This window comes from Siphateles boraxobius, unplaced genomic scaffold (genome assembly GCF_051911475.1).
Source record: "Siphateles boraxobius isolate OS27281-9 unplaced genomic scaffold, OSU_SipBor_1 5, whole genome shotgun sequence".
In the NCBI taxonomy this organism is placed as follows: domain Eukaryota; kingdom Metazoa; phylum Chordata; class Actinopteri; order Cypriniformes; family Leuciscidae; genus Siphateles; species Siphateles boraxobius.
Window position 1 is genome coordinate 18,857,455 of NW_027509141.1, and position 19,475 is coordinate 18,876,929.

Below are 19,475 nucleotides of genomic sequence, written 5' to 3' on the forward strand. Positions count from 1 at the left end.
TTTTTATTTTTTTTTAGACTAGCCCCTCAACTTTTCCAGAGCAGTTGACCAGGGGCTGCAGAGCTCTTCTAAAGGATTGGACTTAGCCAGTGGCATCTCTTGGTATAGTGCATATGGTGAATGTGCATGAATATTCTGACCTGGGATGGCTAGGAGATTATTATACTCAAAGGAAATGATTCAGTACTTTTTGAACTTGCTTTATGGTTGAGGACTATCTAACAAAAGTAACAAAAGTATTTAAAAATGGAATTGGAAATGCGTTTGGAAATTGGAATTGGAGATGTGTTTTTATGGAACTTTGCTTTTTATCTCACAATTTTGACTATTTTTCTCAGAGTTATAAAGTCAGAATTCTGAGATATAAAGATATAAATTAAATTGTGAGGAAAAAATTGAGATGTTCTGTTCTTTTACCGAAGATGTAAACTGTTTTTAGTTTTTTAGTTTTTTTTACCATAGTATTCTTTGAGGTAAATTGGAGTATAATGTGACATATGAATTCCATCCATCCATCTCAAGCAAATAGGTATATATAAAAACCATATAGGTATATAACTAAGTACAACATGTTCCTGGAAAAACATATTTGTTGATCCTGGAAATAAACAATCAACCAATCATATTGGAGGGACAAGTTTACAGTTTATGTCAAGTTTAGGCTTACAACAAGGGTTAGGTGCTGCTACGTCAGTATTATTCACCTATCATTTCCCTCTGATATTAGGGATAAGTTATGGGAAGGGTTAGGTTTAGGGGTAGGGATACAGTTAGACTAAATTTTCTGACAGGAATGTTGTCCCAGGATCAACAAAATATGATACGGTGACCACCTTACATTTGCTGTCAAATTATATATAAAAAATATATATATTTTTATTTATTTATCTTTTTTGTTTGGATTATAGAACAAAAGGTTGAAAATTATGAAGCTACAACTTTTTCGTTTAATTGTTTAGCCCTACTACTGAGTCTTAGTCAATTTTATTATAAAGATTTATCAAAGTAATACGAGCCAGAAGAACCAGATTTGGCATATCAGAGCAGAAATACCAAAATATTTCTTAACATGCAGAGGCGATGGAGAGAAGCACATGAAAAGAGCCTTGAGATTCCAGAGACTGAAAGATTAAAATGTCAGATATGAGTCAGAACCGCCAACCACAAAGAGATCAGGGCACTCGCACACGAATAAGAACAGAATACAGAAAGACTATACTTGGAGAGACCCAAATTTCCTAGCCCACACACAGCCTGTTTTGAGTTAAATCCTGTTTTATTGATGGGCAAATATTTTCCTCAAGTTGCGTTTTTCAATGTGCAGTGCCTTTGCCCCCGAGCTCAAAGTCCTTTTGAGCACAAAGTTCTGGCTAAAAACAGTTTTGTTTTGTTCTGTTAGCCCAAAAAATATGGCATAATGATCTGTTTGAGACAGTGCTGACCTTTAAAACTTCACCTCTACAGTAAATGTGACCTCAAGCACACGAGCAGCTCCTCAGAACTGATTCTTCTGGAAAGGTGAGAAGAAGACGGGGGTCTTTAAATGTCAATAGGTTTGCTCTTGATCAGATAATTGACTCGCCTTATCTTGGTTGTTATTGTGGGATTGTGGATCACATTGCATTTGTATGATTTCGGATTATTTTAATTGTGCGTAAAGGGTTTTATTATTTTAATATTTTTTCTGTTTTCTGTTAAACACGTACAGACCTAATGGTGCAGATGAACTGCTACACGCTCAATGCAGTCCCTTAAACTCCATGTACCAGTTCAGTCGTGCTCAAAAAGACAAATGGTGTCATCTAGTGGTGACCTGGTGGTATAACAGCTTCAGCATACACTAATTCTTCACCGTGAGCATTATTCCACAGCTGAATTCCATCTGCTGATGAGTTGTTTCTGGTAATTGAAATGTGGCGTGCTGGTGTGTTGTTCCACAGGTCATAAGACAGAGGTACAGTCGGTTCTCATGGGTGGCAGAGCTGATCCAGATCTTCATCACCATCAGTGTAACTGTGAGCTTCCTTGTGATGGGCACAGCCATGAAGCACATGAGTGAGTTCATCATTATATGCCCATCTATTTATCAGGACACTTTGTCATTTTAAGTGTGCGTGCGTGCGTGTGTGGGAAGATCTAATCAATTTCTTCTGGGGTAAAACTGTTAGGAAAAAATAATGAGTGCATCTTTAAAATCACATCCTGGCTGCATTCAACAGCACATTCTTCCCTACTATATAGTAGTTGAAAAACAGTATGTGGCAAAATAAGTATGTCTGAAATTCACAGTGCTCATAAAAGAGTCAGCAAAATGTGTTTAGATGACCTGCTACTTCCAGCGAGATTCGGAAATGTGCATACGATGGACACTTTAGTATCCCATGAAGCCACGGGAGAGGATTATGAATACCAGTGAAGCGACGTAACTGACGCTGGTAGGTCACATGATAATGACAACATGGAGAATGTAGTACAGATTAAGTTCATACTATATAAGTATCTATTCTAGAGAGAGTTCGATTTTGCACGCAGCCTTTCTTCCTTGCAGAAAAATGTGAATTTTAAAAAATGTAATCAATTTTGGATTCTTTGGAAAAAATGGTGTTTGATAAAACAAATGCATGTAAGTTAATTCTCAAGTAATTGCTAAGACAAACTAGACATTTTGATGAAAGATTACAAAGATGATTATGTATTAAAAATAAGGAACGTATATAAACGGGGATCAGGAACATATTACGAAAGCAAATAAGGGTCACGTATATATTGTCCTCATAAATTTAAAGTCTTATTTAAATTTATATTTTATATGCATCAAATATATTGAAATGTCTGCTCCTAAAAAGGTTAAATAAAAATAAATAAATCTGTGAAAGAATTGATCAGTTACCATCGAGTAGCATTATTATAGTTTATTGAGTCCTACACATGAGCACGGCCTCCACTGGAGGTTATGTGTGTCCTGTCCTGATCTTGGCTCTGTTACACTGTCTGCTGCATCTATCAGCCTCTTTCTGGGCCCGGTCCAGCAAAGCTCTCAGCCGAGGGTGTCAGTGTGAATTATGTCCAACCATGGCTCACCACGGTATGAATTCAAATAGCCTCTGTAACGCATTCCAGTGAGTTGCATGTGACATTTCCATCTGTTAGTGTTGAGTGAGTGTGATCTCACATCTGGCGATTAGTTGCTAGTGTGAAACCGTATTGTGTTATGAAGTAACTATGACGCTGCAGAGCAGGTTAATTCAAAAGACTCATTATTCTTAACTTGAAAAATGAGATTAAGGTCACAGTGAGCCGTGTGTGTGTGTGTGTGTGTGTGTGTGTGTGTGTGTGTGTGTGTGTGTGTGTGTGTGTGTGTGTGTGTGTGTGTGTGTGTGTGTGTGTGTGTGTGTGTGTGTGTGTGTGTGTGTGTGTGTGTGTGTGTGTGTGTAATAAAAATACATACATATATATGTGTGTATATATGCATGTATTTTTATTCATATTTTCTAAATATTTTATATATATATTAGTAATATAATGTATTTTATATTGACAAAATGCAGCATTGGTGGTTAAAATGAGATTGTATATGAATATGTATTAATAAAAAATAATACATTATAAATATATATATACGTATATATAAAAAAAAAATTTTTTACTTATACTCTCCAATGCTGCATTTTGTCACCAAAAAAAGAGTAATATTGTGAAACATAACAACAATATAAAACTTTTTTTTTTTTTATTGAAAAAAATTATAAATGTCCTCTAATATACATACATACACGCACACACACACACACGTGTGCTAATTTCATGACCTAACGTCACCTTCTGTTTCAGTCGATGGTCTGGTCGGCTCACACTGGGCGGAGAATGCAGAATGGATGGCGAGAACATTGGCGAGGCTATTGCCCCATAGCTCACAGCGGAGGACATTAGCCCAGAGCTTACAGCACTGCAGACGGTAAACTCTGGACTCAGCCCTGGCAGATCATTTCACACACCATTTCTTTAAGCTTTTACAGCCCGTCACCGCTCACACAGCCAGCATATCCCTTTACTCTGCTAATAAAAAAGGCTTTTGGTGCATTAAAAACACTGGCTTTGATAAATCGCAATAACTCCCAGACTCAACAACCTCTCTGCTTTCCTCTCTTCCAGGTTCTTCAGCAGTTTCTTGTCCTTTCTGGCTTTCGGCCTCATTTTTGTCGTTTCAGCTTGTGATCCGAAGGTCAGTACTCATGTGAAGCTGATGCTTGGAGTTTATACTGATAATATGTGATTATGATCCATGTGTATTAGGTTCAAATATTTCATTTTCTATACAACTGATTTCAAACTGCAATACATCTTGTTAGACAGAGGAAGGATGTGTGCTGAATAAATGTAACAATTTATCAAGCAGCTTTATCAAGTCATTGGTCCTCAACAGGTGACATTTTGTCACTTATTATTTTGTGAAAAATGAAAACATGGATCTAACAAAAATACAGTATTAAAATAATATGGTAGTAATATGTTAAAATATAAATCAGTGGCTGGTTGCATAAACTGCTTAGGCTAGTTGTTCATCTAACTTTTTTTTTTTTTTTCAAGGCTGGTTATAACTTTGTAAAGTCAATTACATATAAACATAAATTGGTCTTATTTGAATCGGAAAAGTAGAACTGATTCGCCCTTACTAATTTCTAGTTGGTCAGACTAGTTCTTAAGGCACAGTCTTAACTCAGCAGCTGTGTTTATGCAACCGGTTAGCAGTATTATTTTAGTATAATTTATATACTATTATAGTATTTATTAACATTTTGTGTCTTCATTTAAAATTTAGTGGTAATTGAAATTAGTGTGCTTTTGTCATTTTTATTAGTTGCTAGTTAACTGAAGTATTAAAAGAACTAAAACTAATTTTAAAAAAAACTTGTTAAACATTTAAACAAAATAACTAAGATTAAAGTGAGGAAAATAGAAAAATTAATCTAACTCAAAATATTAACACAACTTTAAGATATCACTTTATTTGTTCGTGTATACACATACTTTCTATGGTAGTAAGAGTAAATTATGCATAATTAGCAGTAACTAACCCTTTAACCAAACCCTAACCGTCACTCTATAATAAGTACATGGTTTATTCATATTACTCAGTTATATTGTACTAGCTCAAATAAGTACAATGTCACCTTAAAATAAAGTGTAACCAACTTTAATAGTATATCAATGATATGACACTGATTTTCATTACAAAAAACGTCTACGGTTACGTATGTAACCCTCGTTCCCTGAGTAGGGAACGGAGACGTTACGTCGGATGACGACGAATGGGGTTTCGCTTAGAAAGCCTATCAACTTCGAGTATTACAAAACGAGCCAATGGCAAAGAAATGCCATGGGTCTGCGGAATTTGCATGGCGTAACTCCGCCCCACCTCGTGGGTATAAAAGGAGGAAGCCGGCAGCAAGCAGATATGTTTCTTCGCTGAGGAGCCAAGACTGAGCTCAGGCGATCCCCGCGGTACAGCGGAAAGTGGCAGGCAGACGTAACGTCTCCGTTCCCTACTCAGGGAACGAGGGTTACATACGTAACCGTAGACGTTCCCTTTCGTTGTCACTCCGAGTTACGTCGGATGACGACGAATGGGGTTACCAGTCTAATCACGCCACCTTCTCAGCTGTCTTCCAGTGCCCTGCGTAAATCGAGATCCCTGTCAGCCTGGACAAAGGACTCCATATAACACAGGAATACCAAGGTACACTGGGAAGCATATCCCAAGCTTAGGGGAAGTATGCAATTAATGCCAGCCCGGAGGGGGGGGACTTAGAGAATACACATATGACCCGAAGGAAGCATATGGAAAACATTGGGGTGTCCAGCCGCAGGTGGAATATTTCAACCCCAGGGGTGGCAAGGTGGCTTGCCAAGGGAAAGACACACGCTCAGAGAGGCTTACAGTGGAAATACACATGTGGGGGTCGCTCAGAGGAGGGACCATGCACACGGGAGGCACCTAGCCGACGCACAGGCAATAGACACTGGCGCCGACGTCAGGAGTGCTGGAGGAGCTCAGGGCTTTCGGAGAAGCTCACCTGAGGAAAGTATCGCACGTATCCAGTCCGTGGAGTGGAATGGCGAGCAAGCGAAGACACCTGAGCGGGTCCGGTACTAGCTGGTTGAAGCGAGTACACGAGAGGACACAGGCTCCACTCGGAGATTATAGAATCTGGCGAATGTGTTAGGTGTCGCCCAGCCTGCAGCTCTGCAGATGTCTGTTAGCGAGGCGCCATGCGCTAGAGCCCAAGAGGACGCCACACTCCGGGTGGAGTGGGCAGTCACAACAAGGGGGCACGGTCGATCTTGCTGCTGGTAAGCCAAAGCAATGGTGTCCACTATCCAGTGAGACAACCTTTGCTTGGAGAGAGCCTTTCCCTTCAGCTTCCCACCATAACAGACAAAGAGCTGGTATGAGGTCCTGAAACACTGCGTTCTGTCTACATAGGCGCGGAGAGCGCGTACTGGACAGAGCAGTGCCAAGGCTGGGTCTGCCTCCTCCGAGGGCAGCGCTTGCAGGTTCACCACCTGGTCCCGAAAGGGAGTGGTAGGAACCTTGGGCACATATCCAGGCCGGGGTCTCAGGATCACGTGAGAGGAAGCCGGCCCAAATTCCAGGCACGCTTCGTCAACGGAGAATGCGTGCAGGTCCCCAACCCTCTTGATGGAGGCCAGTGCAACCAGGAGCGCTGTCTTCATAGACAGGAACTTAAGCTCGACTGATTGCAGGGGCTCAAAGGGAGCACTCTTCAGGGCAGTTAGAACCACTGAGAGGTCCCAAGAGGGAACGAGAGGAGGACGAGGAGGATTTAGTCTCCTCGCTCCTCTCATGAACCTGATGATCAGGTCGTGCTTCCCTACCGACTTACCTTCGATGAGGTCATGATGTGCGGCAATGGCGGCAACATAGACCTTCAGGGTGGAGGGAGACAGCCTTCGCTCCAGCCCCTGTTGAAGGAAGGAAAGCAAAACACTGATCGAGCATCTCCGGGGGTCTTCTCGGTGAGAAGAGCACCAGTTGACGAAGAGGTTCCACTTCAACGCCTAGACGTGTCTCGTGGACGACGCTCTAGCGGAAGTGATGGTAGCCACCACCGCTGGTGGTAGGGTACTCAAACCTGCCTCGTCCCATCCAGGAGCCACACGTGGAGGTTCCAAAGATCGGGACGAGGGTGCCATAGGGTGCCCCGTCCCTGAGAAAGAAGGTTCTTCCTCAGAGGGATCGGCCAGGGAGGTGCTGTCGCGAGGAGTACTAGTTCGGGGAACCAGGTCCGGTTGGGCCAGTAAGGGGCAACCAGAATGACCTGCTCCTCGTCCTCCCTGACCTTGCGCAAAGTGTGCGCAAGAAGGCTCACTGGGGGAAACGCATACTTGCGGCCCTGCGGCCAGCTGTGCGCCAGAGCATCCGTGCCGAGCGTGCCCTCGGTCAGGGAATAGAACTGGGCGCAATGGGTCGAGTCGTGAGAGGCAAACAGATCTATCTGCGCGTCCCCGAACTGGTCCCAAATCAGCTGAACCGACTGGGGATGGAGTCGCCATTCTCCAGGGAGGGGCTGAAGCCGTGAGAGCTCGTCGGCTGCACAGTTCAGCGCTCCGGGAATGAAGATGGCTCGAAGCGACCTCAGATGCTTCTGACTCCATAGGAGGAGGTGGCGAGCGAGTTGTGACATACGGCGGGAGCGTAGACCACCTTGATGGTTGATGTACGCTACAGTGGCGGTATTGTCTGAGCGGACTAGTACGTGTTGACCCCTGAGCAACGCCCGGAAGCGGTGCAGGGCAAGGCGTACTGCCAACAACTCGAGGCAATTGACATGCCACAGCCGCTGGGGTCCTGTCCAGGAGCCCGCAGCAGCATGTCCATTGCACATGGCGCCCCAGCCCGTGGTGGAGGCATCTGTTGAGACAACAACATGCCGGGAAGCTCGTGCCAGGGGGACACCGGCCCTGAGAAAATCGAGGTTCGACCACGGGGTGAAGAACTGACGGCAGGTCGGAGTAACTGGTACTCGGAACGTGCCGTGTTGCCATGCCCACCTCGGGACTCGGTCGCGAAGCCAAAGCTGAAGCGGTCTCATATGAAGCAATCCGAGCGGCGTGACCGCGGCTGCAGATGCCATATGCCCCAGGAGCCTCTGAAAAAGTTTCAGTGGAACCGCACTCTTGCCCTCGAATTGTCTTAGGCAAGTCAGCAGTGACTGCGCGCGCTCGCTCGTAAGCTGCGCGGACATGGCGACCGAGTCGATGTCCATACCGAGAAAAGAGATCCTCTGCACGGGGCAAAGTTTGCTCTTCTCCCAGTTGACCCGAAGGCCCAGACGGGCTAGGTGCCGGAGCACTAGGTCCCTGTGTTCGCAAACCTGATCTCGAGAGTGAGCTAGGATCAGCCAGTCGTCGATATAACTCAGGATGCGAACCCCTTGCTCTCGAAGGGGAACAAGGGCCGCCTCGACGACCTTCGTGAAGATGCGAGGAGACAGGGCTAGCCCGAAAGGGAGAACCGCGTACTGGTATGCCTGCCCCTCGAAAGCAAACCGGAGGAACGGTCTGTGTCGAGGAAAAATGGAGACATGAAAGTAGGCGTCCTTCAGGTCGATCGCTGCAAACCAATCCTGGGGCCGTATGCATTCGAAAACGCGTTTGGCGGTGAGCATCTTGAACGGCATCCGGTGAAGGGAGCGGTTCAGCACGCGCAAGTCCAGGATTGGCCGTAACCCACCGGTTTTCTTGGGGACAATGAAGTAGGGGCTGTAGAAGCCGGACCTCATCTCGGCTGGAGGGACAGTCTCGATTGCACCCTTCGCCAGCAGGGTGGCAATCTCTGCTCTCATGATAGGGGCATTGCCACCAACCAAAGTGGAGCGGACTCCCCTGAAGCGGGGAGGAGACCGTGCGAACTGAATCGCATAGCCGAGCCTGACGGTACGCACGATCCAGTGGGACAGACGGGGAAGCTCTAGCCAGGCTCCCAGGAACTGAACCAACGGGATCATGCGAGCCACAGGCGTCCCCCCGGAGGGGCAGCGAAGCGGAGTAACTGGCCCAGATGTGGACGGCATAGCGGCCCGGAGAGGGGGCACAGTTAGCAACCGCGCCCTGGCAGAGGGGGCCAGGGGAGGACCAGGCTGGTCGTCCCGCGGGGGCCTGCTCTGCCAGGGGTCTGGCGACAGAGGGGGACAGCGGCGAAGCGGTCCGTGGACGGCACGCCATGTCAACCACCTCTGGGACAGAGGGGGACGAGGAGAGCACGGCTTGTGGGCGGCGCTCTGTGACGTCCGAGAACTCTGTGCTCAGAGACGGGAGAATCAGCTCTTTGGAGAATAAGGATTCTTCCCCGGCCCTCCCCGGGGAAAGGAGTGGTCCTGCTACCAACTCCTGGAAAGAAATGAGTCCCATCTCTGAGGAGCCCAACTCAAGAGCGCCGCTTAACCCGGCGTGTAGCGGGGTGCGGGGCTGGAGAGGACTGTGGCGTCCGACCGCGGCCTCCAGAGCCGACCCGGGTGAACGGGCGGGGTGGGAGCCGCGGGGGGGCGCCCTCGGCAGTGGGCAGACCGAGGGATCTGAGCGGACGGCGGGGCCGTCGGGACAGAATCAACCTCAGTCTGCTCCATCGCCGAGGTGCCCGTCTCACGAGCGCCGCTTAACCCGGCGTGTAGCGGGGGGCGGGGCTGGAGAGGGCTGTGGCGTCCGCCCGCGGCCCCCAGAGCCGGCCCGTGAACGGGCGGGGTGGGAGCCGCGGGAGGGCGCCTTCGGCGGTGGGCAGACGAGGGATCTGAGCGGACGGCGGGGCCGTCGGGACAGAATCAACCTCACTCTGCTCATAGGCGGCTGAGAGCTATTGGGCAAGCCCTCAACCGCACCGCCGAAGAGGCCGACCTGGGATATGGGAATGTCGGACAGACGGGTCCGCGCGACATCCAGCACATCAGACAGGTTCAGCCACAGACTGGTGAGCATCACCTGACCCAGGGAGCGTACGGCCACTTTCGTCGCTCAGAGAGCAAGGTCAGTGGCGGCGCGCAGCTCAGTGAAGAGCCCTGGGTCAGTCCCGCCCTCGTGCAGGTCCATGAGCATCTGGGTCAGGTGGACCAGCAGAATGACCATGGCATGCAGCAGGCGGCTGCCAGTCCCGTGGCGCTATAGGATCTCGCCACAAGCGTAGACGAAAAACTACAGGCCACGGGCGGGTGCTTAGGATTGCGCCGAGAAGAAGCACTCTGAGGACACATAGCATCGCAACAGAGCGTTCAGCCGGGGGAACCCCAGTGTACCCATGGGCAGCGGCCCCATCGAGGGGAGGAAAGGCGGATGAGATCAGCGAGCGGTCCCGAGAAGACAAGGGGGTCTTCTTGGACTTCGAGATCTCATCATGCACGTCCGGGAAGAGAGGTATTGGGGTTTGCCGTGGACGAGGGTCGGCGGCCTTACCCAAAACCCATCGTCCCAGGAAAGCATGGTCGTCATCTCCGGATCAGACTCAGGCACAGCCGTATGCACACCGGAAGGTGGCAGCTGTGACGAGCCCTCACTTCCAGAAGACTCAAACCCACCTAGTGATGCTGCAACAGACATGGCATCTTCCTCTGTAGCTTCAACTGAAACACGCGGGCCACCAGAGGGTAGACTCGCGGGAATCAGCAGTTCACTAGCGGGCACCGTCATTGAAGAGGGGGGCTGGGGACACGGACACATAGTCGGCGCCTAGATCCAGACCGTAACCCTCAGGTCACCCTGGCCACCAGCCGAAGATCGGGGGGTGGATGAGGGGACTCTCACTCTTGCGAGTTCACCGAGTCTCGACCTATATATGACGCGATGATCACGTTCCCAGCGAGAACATGAGTCACCCACGAGCGCTGTTCAAGCATGATCAAAGCCCAAACACACTAGACAGCGCTCGTGCCCATCAGAGTCCGATACCAGTCCGCTGCAACCAGAAATGCACGGGCGAGCCGTCTTTAAAAAGACGTGCCACGTGTAAGCTCTTTTAGTGAGAGAAAACTCAAGTGTTGAAGCACCCGGGGAGAAACGCACCGACTGGCAGACCACTGCAACAGATCAGCAGGAAGCACGCTCTCGCCGTAGATCGCCGTCACACCAACACTCGAGGTACTCGTTTGTAAAGCTGACAATTCAGAGATGGCTTGTGGAGAGAAGAATACACTTGGCTCCGAAGCGAAAACATATCTGCTTGCTGCCGGCTTCCTCCTTTTATACCCACGAGGTGGGGCGGAGTTACGCCATGCAAATTCCGCAGACCCATGGCATTTCTTTGCCATTGGCTCGTTTTGTAATACTCGAAGTTGATAGGCTTTCTAAGCGAAACCCCATTCGTCGTCATCCGACGTAACTCGGAGTGACAACGAAAGGGAACTAAGGTTACACTTTTTCAGGTGACGTAGTTACAATGTACTTTCTAAAGAGTTACAATTAGGGTTTGGTTTAGGGCTAGTTACTTATAATTAAGCATAATTTGCTGTTATTACTATAGTAAGTACATGTAGTAATGTGTAACTGTCACCTTAAAATAAAGTGTTTTCCAAAACTAAAAGTTTACTTTTAAATTTTAGCTAACAATAGGCTTGTTTGAGATGAGCAAAATCTGCGCAGAACCGATCACATGTGTCCGAGTGCGGTCCGCCTTGCTCTGATGTCATGCTGACGTGTGTCAAAAAGCTCTCGCGAGCGCAAGGCGCATATGTCGGATTCTGCAGTCGCGCGCAGTTGCTCTCCTCCGACTGCGCTGATCAAAAGCATGATGGGAAACGATTTGCTGACGACACAGCTTAATGTTGATTGGTTTAAACAACCGTGATGTATTGTTCTCTTTTAAAATGTTTGATTTTAAAACTCTGATATCATGTTTTATGTGTATATGCATATACATATATGTTATGTGTGAATTATCCCAAACTATCGGACAGTGCGATCTCTATGGGTTATGCAATGTAATTTTATTAAATATATGAAGAGTTCAGATGCAAAAGCATCTAAGTGCCATCTGAAAATTTCTTCTAGAATGACCATTTTTATCAAGCTCGTATATTTTAGTTCATTAATTTCAATTAAATGTCATTGAAAATTACCTGTTAATTGTCATTTAAGTGAAATTACTGAACTTAAATATACGAGCTTGATAAAAATGATCATTGTAGAAGAAAATTTCAGATGGCACTTAGAGGCTTTTGCATCTGAACTCTTCATATATATATATATATAACACATAGCCTATGTCTGTATTAAAGAAAAAATGATTGATAAACACTTATTTGGAATGGAATTAAATAACAAGTACTTTAGGTGTCTTGTTCATTATATTTATTTTCACATAAAAGCAACAGAACTTAAATTACATCCAGTTTATTAGCAACACTGTGCACGAGCGTGAATCCCGCGATATCCATCATTGATCTCGCAGGTGTCAGATCCACTGCAAGAAGTGAGAACTGTCCGGCTTGCCTGCGCTTTTTTCACTCCTCCCCTCACTGCAGCCGCCTACTCTCGCCTATATTTAAGGCGAGGCAAGGCGCATCTCAAACAACCCTAGTGACAACCCTGACTTCAACCTTGTTCAAGCCATGGACTCTAATGTAATCCTGATTATTTTCTGTTTCACAGGGATTTGTTGTGATACTTGACAAAGTGGTTTCGTTCTCCTTAAACACAGAGGTGGGTTTGTTCATCTTCCTCATGCTGAGGTCCTCCAGATCTGAGCGCTTCAAGTGAGTACATTTGAGTGTCTGTGGATCTCCATGTGCATCCGTTCTCCTGTTTCACCGCTTCTTCATGTTTACAGGCATCTGGCGGTTCCTCTGAAGGCCAGCGAGAGACTCTTCAGGCTCCACTGGCTGCTGCCCATCTACTTCCTGTTCGCTGTGGCTTACGACATCTTCCAGACCATCATAGAGATCACTGAGAACGTGTCGCTCGTCCCCCACACCAATTCTTCTGTTGGATGAGAGAGCTGAGAGAGACTGGATATCAGGTGGGACAACAGCTGAGATCCCTCAGGAATGGACAGTTATTACCTCACACCAAACCCAACATACGACACCGCTAATGTTTTCACTACTGTGGATGGCAGTGTATCAATAGCACACACTGATCACAGAACAAGCCTCAGGCGGTCATTTATACTGCTGTCATGATGATGTCTCGTGCAAAAGATTTATAGTTGTTCTTCTGGCAAAATGGCCCCTCATTCATGCATACTAAAAATATATTTCATATCCCCCCCACTTCATTTAAATCCAGTAAATTGCATGTACTCTCAGTGAGTTATGGAAGCATTTTTTGATGATCGTCAACAATGCATGGTGATTAAGTCCACAGTCGCACGATCAAACCATAGCAACGTTCCCAGAAAAGCTGCTATTATTAACAAAGATCTTTAAGGGAATCGTGGGCTATTATCGTTGTCCAGTATATAATTTGTGATTTAACAAACAAGGCTGGAAAGTTTTGACAAGGAATAAACCGCAGAATAAAATATAGTGATTTGATTCAAGAGGTCTGAGATGTTTACGCATGTATAAATCAAGCCGCTTTAGTTTATTTATACAGTTTTCTGTTTTTAAAATTGTTTTTATTGCTATTATGTAATAAATGGTTAAATATCCTTCTTGGCAAAATTACTTGCATCTAATGATAAAGCATGATTATTATTAAACTATGGCTTCTTATGGGAATAGTTCAACCAAAAACAGGAATTCTGCTATTGCTAATATTATCTAATTAATATTAATATAAATGTGTGTGTGTATGTATGTGTATATATATATATATAATTACACACACACTCACTAGGGGTATTCAATATTCTGACCGAACTGAAAAAGCGTGATACAGAACCCACGATATGTATCGAGATACTCGAATGGCGTACAGAACACGCCCTGCCCAGCCCCCTGCTGCCCTGGCTCATTGGACCCCATGTCTTGTGTACACACAACGAATTCAGTTTTTATAGCCTAACCACCATTAGCACCAAATAATAGCATGCTCTGTGTTAAGGTCTATAATAAGGTGTAATCTTTCAAATTCTGTCTATTTGATCATGAAATTCAAACAATAAATGCTGTTTTGGCGCTCTTTGATGTGGCGTGACAGATCACTGTACTAGACTCCTCATTTCAAGCGGCAGCGCGAGTAAACGCGATCATCTCTTCCTCAGTTACAGAATAAACATGAATGGACACCTGAAGGTATGTTGAAAGATAAAGTATACTTACTGAAAGACATCATAACTCGTGTAATCGCTCAACCAGTGATTCAGCAGCGCAAAGACGTCAATAAAACTTTAGGTTACTTGCGTAACCCCGGTTCTTTGATAACATGAGTGAGGTATCTCACTATGGGAATGCCTCTGGGCGTGAAAGATCCTGGAAGCACCAATCACACCACGTCTGTCAGTTGACAGACCAATCACGACAGTGATGCGGGAGTCCCACCTCCCTAATATAAACCACTGCCGGGTGGTCCCTACTTCATTCTCTGCATATCTCTTTTCCGTGCACTGCAAGGAGGGAAGTGTGGTGAGATACCTCACTCATGTTATCAGAGAACCGTGGTTACGTAAGTAACTTAAAGTTCTCTTTCAAACATTCGCTCGGTATCTCACTATGGGATACAGACAACTCCCGTATTGCAGATATGCTGTCTGAATCAGGCATGTCAACCAACTCAGTGATGTATGTAACATAAACACACCCCAAGGTTTTTTTTTTTTTTACAGACTTAGGACGGAATGAGCCAGTGGTGGCTCAGTGACATCCAGTCTATAAAATCGGACAAATGTGTGAGGCGAAGCCCAACTTGCTGCTGCACATATGTCCTGAACTGAAACGCCCTTAAACAGTGCCCATGAGGTAGCCAAACCTCTGGTAGAATGAGCCCTCAGCCCTTCCGTAGAACAGAGACCCATGGCATTATAACCTAATATAATAGCTTCCACTACCCAGTGAGACAGGCACTGACGCGAAATAGGTTTCCCTTTATGAGAATCAGCCCATGAAACAAATAACTGATTACTCTTCCTTAGTGCTTTCGTTCTCTCCACATAGTGACGCAAAGCACGGAAAGGGCACAAGCAATAAAGCCGTGCATCCTCTGACGAGGAAAAAGGCTGCGGATGGAAAGCCAGTAAATCCACCTGTTAATAAATGAGAGCTGACTCGCTAACTTTAGGCACAAACGCTGGATTTATTTTGAGAGTTACTCTCGAGTAATCCATAGCGAACCGCATTCAAGAGTTATGAACCGACAACCCGTGAAATTCACTAACCCGCTTTGCGGTCGAAAGAGCCAATAATAAAGCAGCCTTTATCAAAAGGAGCTTTAATTCAACACTTTCTATTGCAGTGCTCTCAAACTCAATTCCCGGAGGGCCAGAGCTCTGCACAGTTTTGCTCCAACCCTAATCAAACACACCTGATCCAGCCAATCAAGGTCTTCAGGATTGCTAGAAACTTCCTTGCAGGTGTGAGTTTGAGCTGGTCGGAGCTAACCTGTGCAGAGCTGTGGACCTCCAAGAATTGAGTTTGAGACCACTGCTCTATAGGCTCAAAAGGGGGCTGAGATAGTGTGTTAAGGACCACAGACAGATCTCACGGCAGAATCAATGGCTTTGAAACCCTGTTCAAATGCCGTGCACCTCTCATAAACCTGCATACAAGCGGGTGTTGACCTATAGTGTTTCCGTTATTCCCCACATGACACGCAGAAATTGCGGCACGATAAACCTTAACAGTTGAAAAGGCTCTGCCCTTATCTAAAAGTTCCTGCAGAAAACATAACACATCCGTGACAGAACAGAGAAAAGGAACGATGTGTCTGTGTGCGCACCATCTCTCAAACACAGTCCATTTCCGATCATATGCAGAGGGCGTTGAAGCTGCTTGTGGGTTCTGAATTGTTTCAATCACCCTCGGAGGTAAACCCTTCACACTCAAGTTTAACCTCTCACGGGCCAGGCCCAAAGAGCCACTTTGTCTGGGGCTGGGTGAAAAATCTCCCCGCACGCTTGTGAGAAGAGGTCCCTGCGCAAAGGAAGAGGCCAAGGCTGGTCGCAAAGGAGTTGAATTATGTCCGTCAACCACAACTTCCCTGGCCAGTTCGGGGCAATCATTATGAATGAGTGACCGTACTCTCTTACCCTTTTTAGAGTTAGAAATATCAGACTCAGAGGAGGAAACGCCTAGAGTAGTCCGTTTGGCCACGGGTGCGCCAGAGCATCCACACCCATAGGAGCACCGTCTCTCGCCAGAGAGAAGAATAGAGGACATTGAGTGTTTTCTTGCGAGGCGAAGAGATCTACGGCAGCTCGGCCGAACCTCTCCCACAACTGGCTCACTACCTGAGGGTGGAGAGTCCATTCTCCATACAGAGGATTTCCTCTGGACAGGAGATCCGCCCCCACAATCATTATTCCCGGGACATGGGTTGCCCACAGTGAATGAAAATGCTTCACGCCCCATACGATTAGTTTCCGTGCCAGGCTGTGAAGCAGATGGGAACGTGTGCCTCCCTGGAGATTTTATGTATGCCACCGCCATTGTGTTGTCTGATCTGATCAGAGTGTGGTGGTTCCTTAGGAACCGCACAAAATGTTTCAGTGCCAGAAACACTGTTAACAGTTCCAGGAAGTTTATGGGTGTGTTTTGTAGCGAGACGGGCCATTTCCCCTTCGCTATCCTGCCCTCGCACACTGCACCCCAACCTGTGAGCGACGCATCCATTGTAACCACCTTTCTCAGAGAGAAAGCTCCCAGCGGAGTCCCTGACTCGAGAAAAAAACGATCTCTCCACTGACGGAGAGAGCGCATGCAGAGTGACGTCACTGTCACTTTGCGGTTGAGGTGGCGTTTTGGACACAAGCCCTGCGCCGCTGTCCAGTGCTGAAACTCCCTCATTCGTAAGAGTCCCAGTGGAATGACAGAAACTGTCGATGCCATCAGCCCCAGAAGACGTAAACACAGTCTGAATTAAACTCCGTTTCCTTTCTGAAAAAGGGAATGACAGCCGCGAATTGACCTGATGCGCTCCTCGGACAGAAAAGCTTGATAGAGGACCGAGTTCAGTCTGAGACCCAGGTAAATTATCTCTTGTGTGGGCACCAAACAGCTTTTTGTCTCATTTATCTTGAAGCCTAAGCTCTCCAAATGAGACAAGAGCATTTTGTCTCTCTCTCTGCCGGTTGCCATGACGCAGCACAGCAGCAGATCGTCCAAATATGCTGACACTCTCAGACCCATTCCTCTCAGCGGTGTGAGCGCTGCTTCCACACATTTGCTGAAAACCCTTGGAGCTAAAGACAAACCAAACGGGACTGTCAAAAACTCGTAGGCTGTGTCCCGATAGGCAAACCTGAGAAATTTTCTGTGCCGGGTAGATGCTTATGTCAAAATATGCATCCTTCAGATCGACTGACGTAAGCCAGTCCTTGGGACGAATAATTTGAGATAACGTCTTTTAAGGTCAACATTTTGAAATTGTATTTTCTGAGGTGTTCGTTGAGGGTTCCGTAAATCCAGAATGGGACGGAGAGACGGAGAGAGTTTTTGTGTGTGTTTTTCTTTTCAAACATTGCTGTACCCTCGGCCCACTGCCTGGATGCACAGGGAACTTGTGTTCTATGAAAATAATAAACATGTCTTTTAGAAAACAGCCCTCTGCCCTCTTTTGTAACCCCGTGAGTGGAGGGAGGATAACTTCTCTGTGAGACACTGGGGGAACTGGTGCAAACTTCACAACTGAACTGGTCACTGGATAACTTTTTCCTGTGAACAACTCCGTGTCCAACGCCTTCTCTTGGCGGGAGGGGGAGAAAATGACCGCTCTCTTTGAGGGAGGATTAACAACAGATACTCTGTGAGTGCATGTTGCTCATGCTCATTTGTTCTGAATATAACGGAATATTAGGTTGCTCGCCGTTTCTGCTCTCCCTGAGGGTTTGCTGGTCGGTATCTGGCTGCAGCCGCTACAAAGGAAGGTTTTCCCCTCGGCTGAGCTGGCTTAGACTGTGGCTCAGCCTGCTAAGGCTGAGAAGGTCTAGGGCCTCTGAAGTCTGACGACCACCCCTCTGGGGTGCTTCAAACCTGGACCATGGTGGTTGAGAAACCCTAGCGGCGGGTCTGCGAGGGAGGCAAGTTTGGAAAGCCTCACCCTCTTGCTTCTTCAGATCACACCGTTGTCGCATAGCAGTGACCGAACCCCCGAAAAGGGCTTTGGGCTCAATTGGAGCATCCAAGAAGTCTGCGTTTTCTCTGTCTGAGAGCTCCAGCCAGAGAGCTCGCTCACTGACCACTGCTAGGCCCATGCTTCGGCCACAGCTCTAGACCGCACCTCTGGATGTTCTCAGATTGAGATCAGCAATAACGCAAATCTCCTCCCAGAGGGCTGGGTTTGGTGTCCCAGCATCCATTTGCCTCCCCATCTCTTCCATAAGCTCCGCTTGATAAGCAGTGAGGAGAGAGGTGGCATTAAGAGCCCTCACTGCCAGTGCAGAAGAACGATAAATCTTCTGAAAAACTGAGGCTGCTAGGCAATCAGTGTGTCCTGGCAGTGAAGCTGAAGCTGAGGAAAAGGCTGTCCTGCGGTTAGGGTGGAGATGATGTGCAACTGACAGCTCAACAGGAGGGGAATTTGACATCCCTAACTCCTCCATGTTATCAACATCCAGCCTGGAAAAACCTTTTACAGGAACTCTGTGTGAAAAAGGCTTATCCCAGAAACGTTTCATCTCTGAAACGCACACAGGGACCGCTGGAATGAGCGGTTTAACTGGTGGGGCACGTGACGGCAGTCTCTTGCCGTCATAGAGATCCCTCTCCGTCCCTGCCACCGCCCTACGGCACATTTCCAGTAGGTCGAGCTCCCCCTGAGCTGGGGAGGGTGAACCACCGCTCAACGCGCTGCCAGGCCGGGAGGGATTCGCGGGAGGATCACATCATCGTCATCCTCCTCACCTTCATCCTCCAACAGACGAGCGATGGCCTCGTCATCATCATTGTTCTCCTCTCTTACATCCGTAAAAGATCCAAAGAGGGGAGGTAGTTGGGGGGAGATTTCGTCCATAAATTCGCCCCAGCTGTATGATGCAGGGGGCTGTTTAGTCTCTTCCGCGGGCGGTGGAGAAAAACAGGGATCTCCCTTATTAGTGGCCGCGACGTGCACTCTTCTCTCTAGCACCCTTGACGGGAAGAGAGAACAGTGCGGACAGCCCTCGGAGTTCGCAAGGGCTGCCTGAGCGTGTCTCACCCCCAGGCATGCGATGCACAACGGATGAGGATCCGTGCCTGATATCATTGAACCGCACGCACACAGACGTGAAGTTTCTGCTTTCGGTCCGCCACTTGCAGAACTAGTAGTCGCCATAGCAAATAATAGTAGCCTATCCAAGCTGACCACAACTTGCAACTCAGAAAAAGGGGATATACTGT

At 47.1% G+C, this 19,475-nt stretch overlaps 2 protein-coding genes and 1 pseudogene across 4 annotated transcripts in view; 2 read left to right on the forward strand and 1 right to left on the reverse strand.

The window, feature by feature from the left end:
• LOC143711515 (uncharacterized) overlaps nt 1–19,475 on the forward strand; it is a 232,757-nt gene that overhangs the window by 183,917 nt on the left and 29,365 nt on the right. For 2 of the 3 annotated variants that reach the window (XM_077203076.1, XM_077203078.1), the window contains 5 exons: nt 1,941–2,055; nt 3,832–3,955; nt 4,153–4,222; nt 12,655–12,758; nt 12,833–14,144. In XM_077203076.1, the coding sequence (XP_077059191.1) occupies nt 1,941–2,055; nt 3,832–3,955; nt 4,153–4,222; nt 12,655–12,758; nt 12,833–12,995 (576 nt within the window). In that variant the 3' untranslated portion in view covers nt 12,996–14,144. Of the gene's footprint in view, nt 1–1,940; nt 2,056–3,831; nt 3,956–4,152; nt 4,223–12,654; nt 12,759–12,832; nt 14,145–19,475 lie in introns of those variants that run through there. The other variant, XM_077203077.1, reaches the window with a different exon arrangement.
• Nucleotides 14,176–19,475, forward strand: part of s100p (S100 calcium binding protein P) — a 267,160-nt gene continuing 261,860 nt past the window's right edge. Inside the window, exon 1 of the mRNA XM_077203090.1 lies at nt 14,176–14,240. The gene's annotated coding sequence lies outside the window, so the exon portion shown is untranslated. The remainder of the gene's footprint in view (nt 14,241–19,475) is intronic.
• Nucleotides 14,765–16,713, reverse strand: LOC143711390 (uncharacterized; annotated as a pseudogene).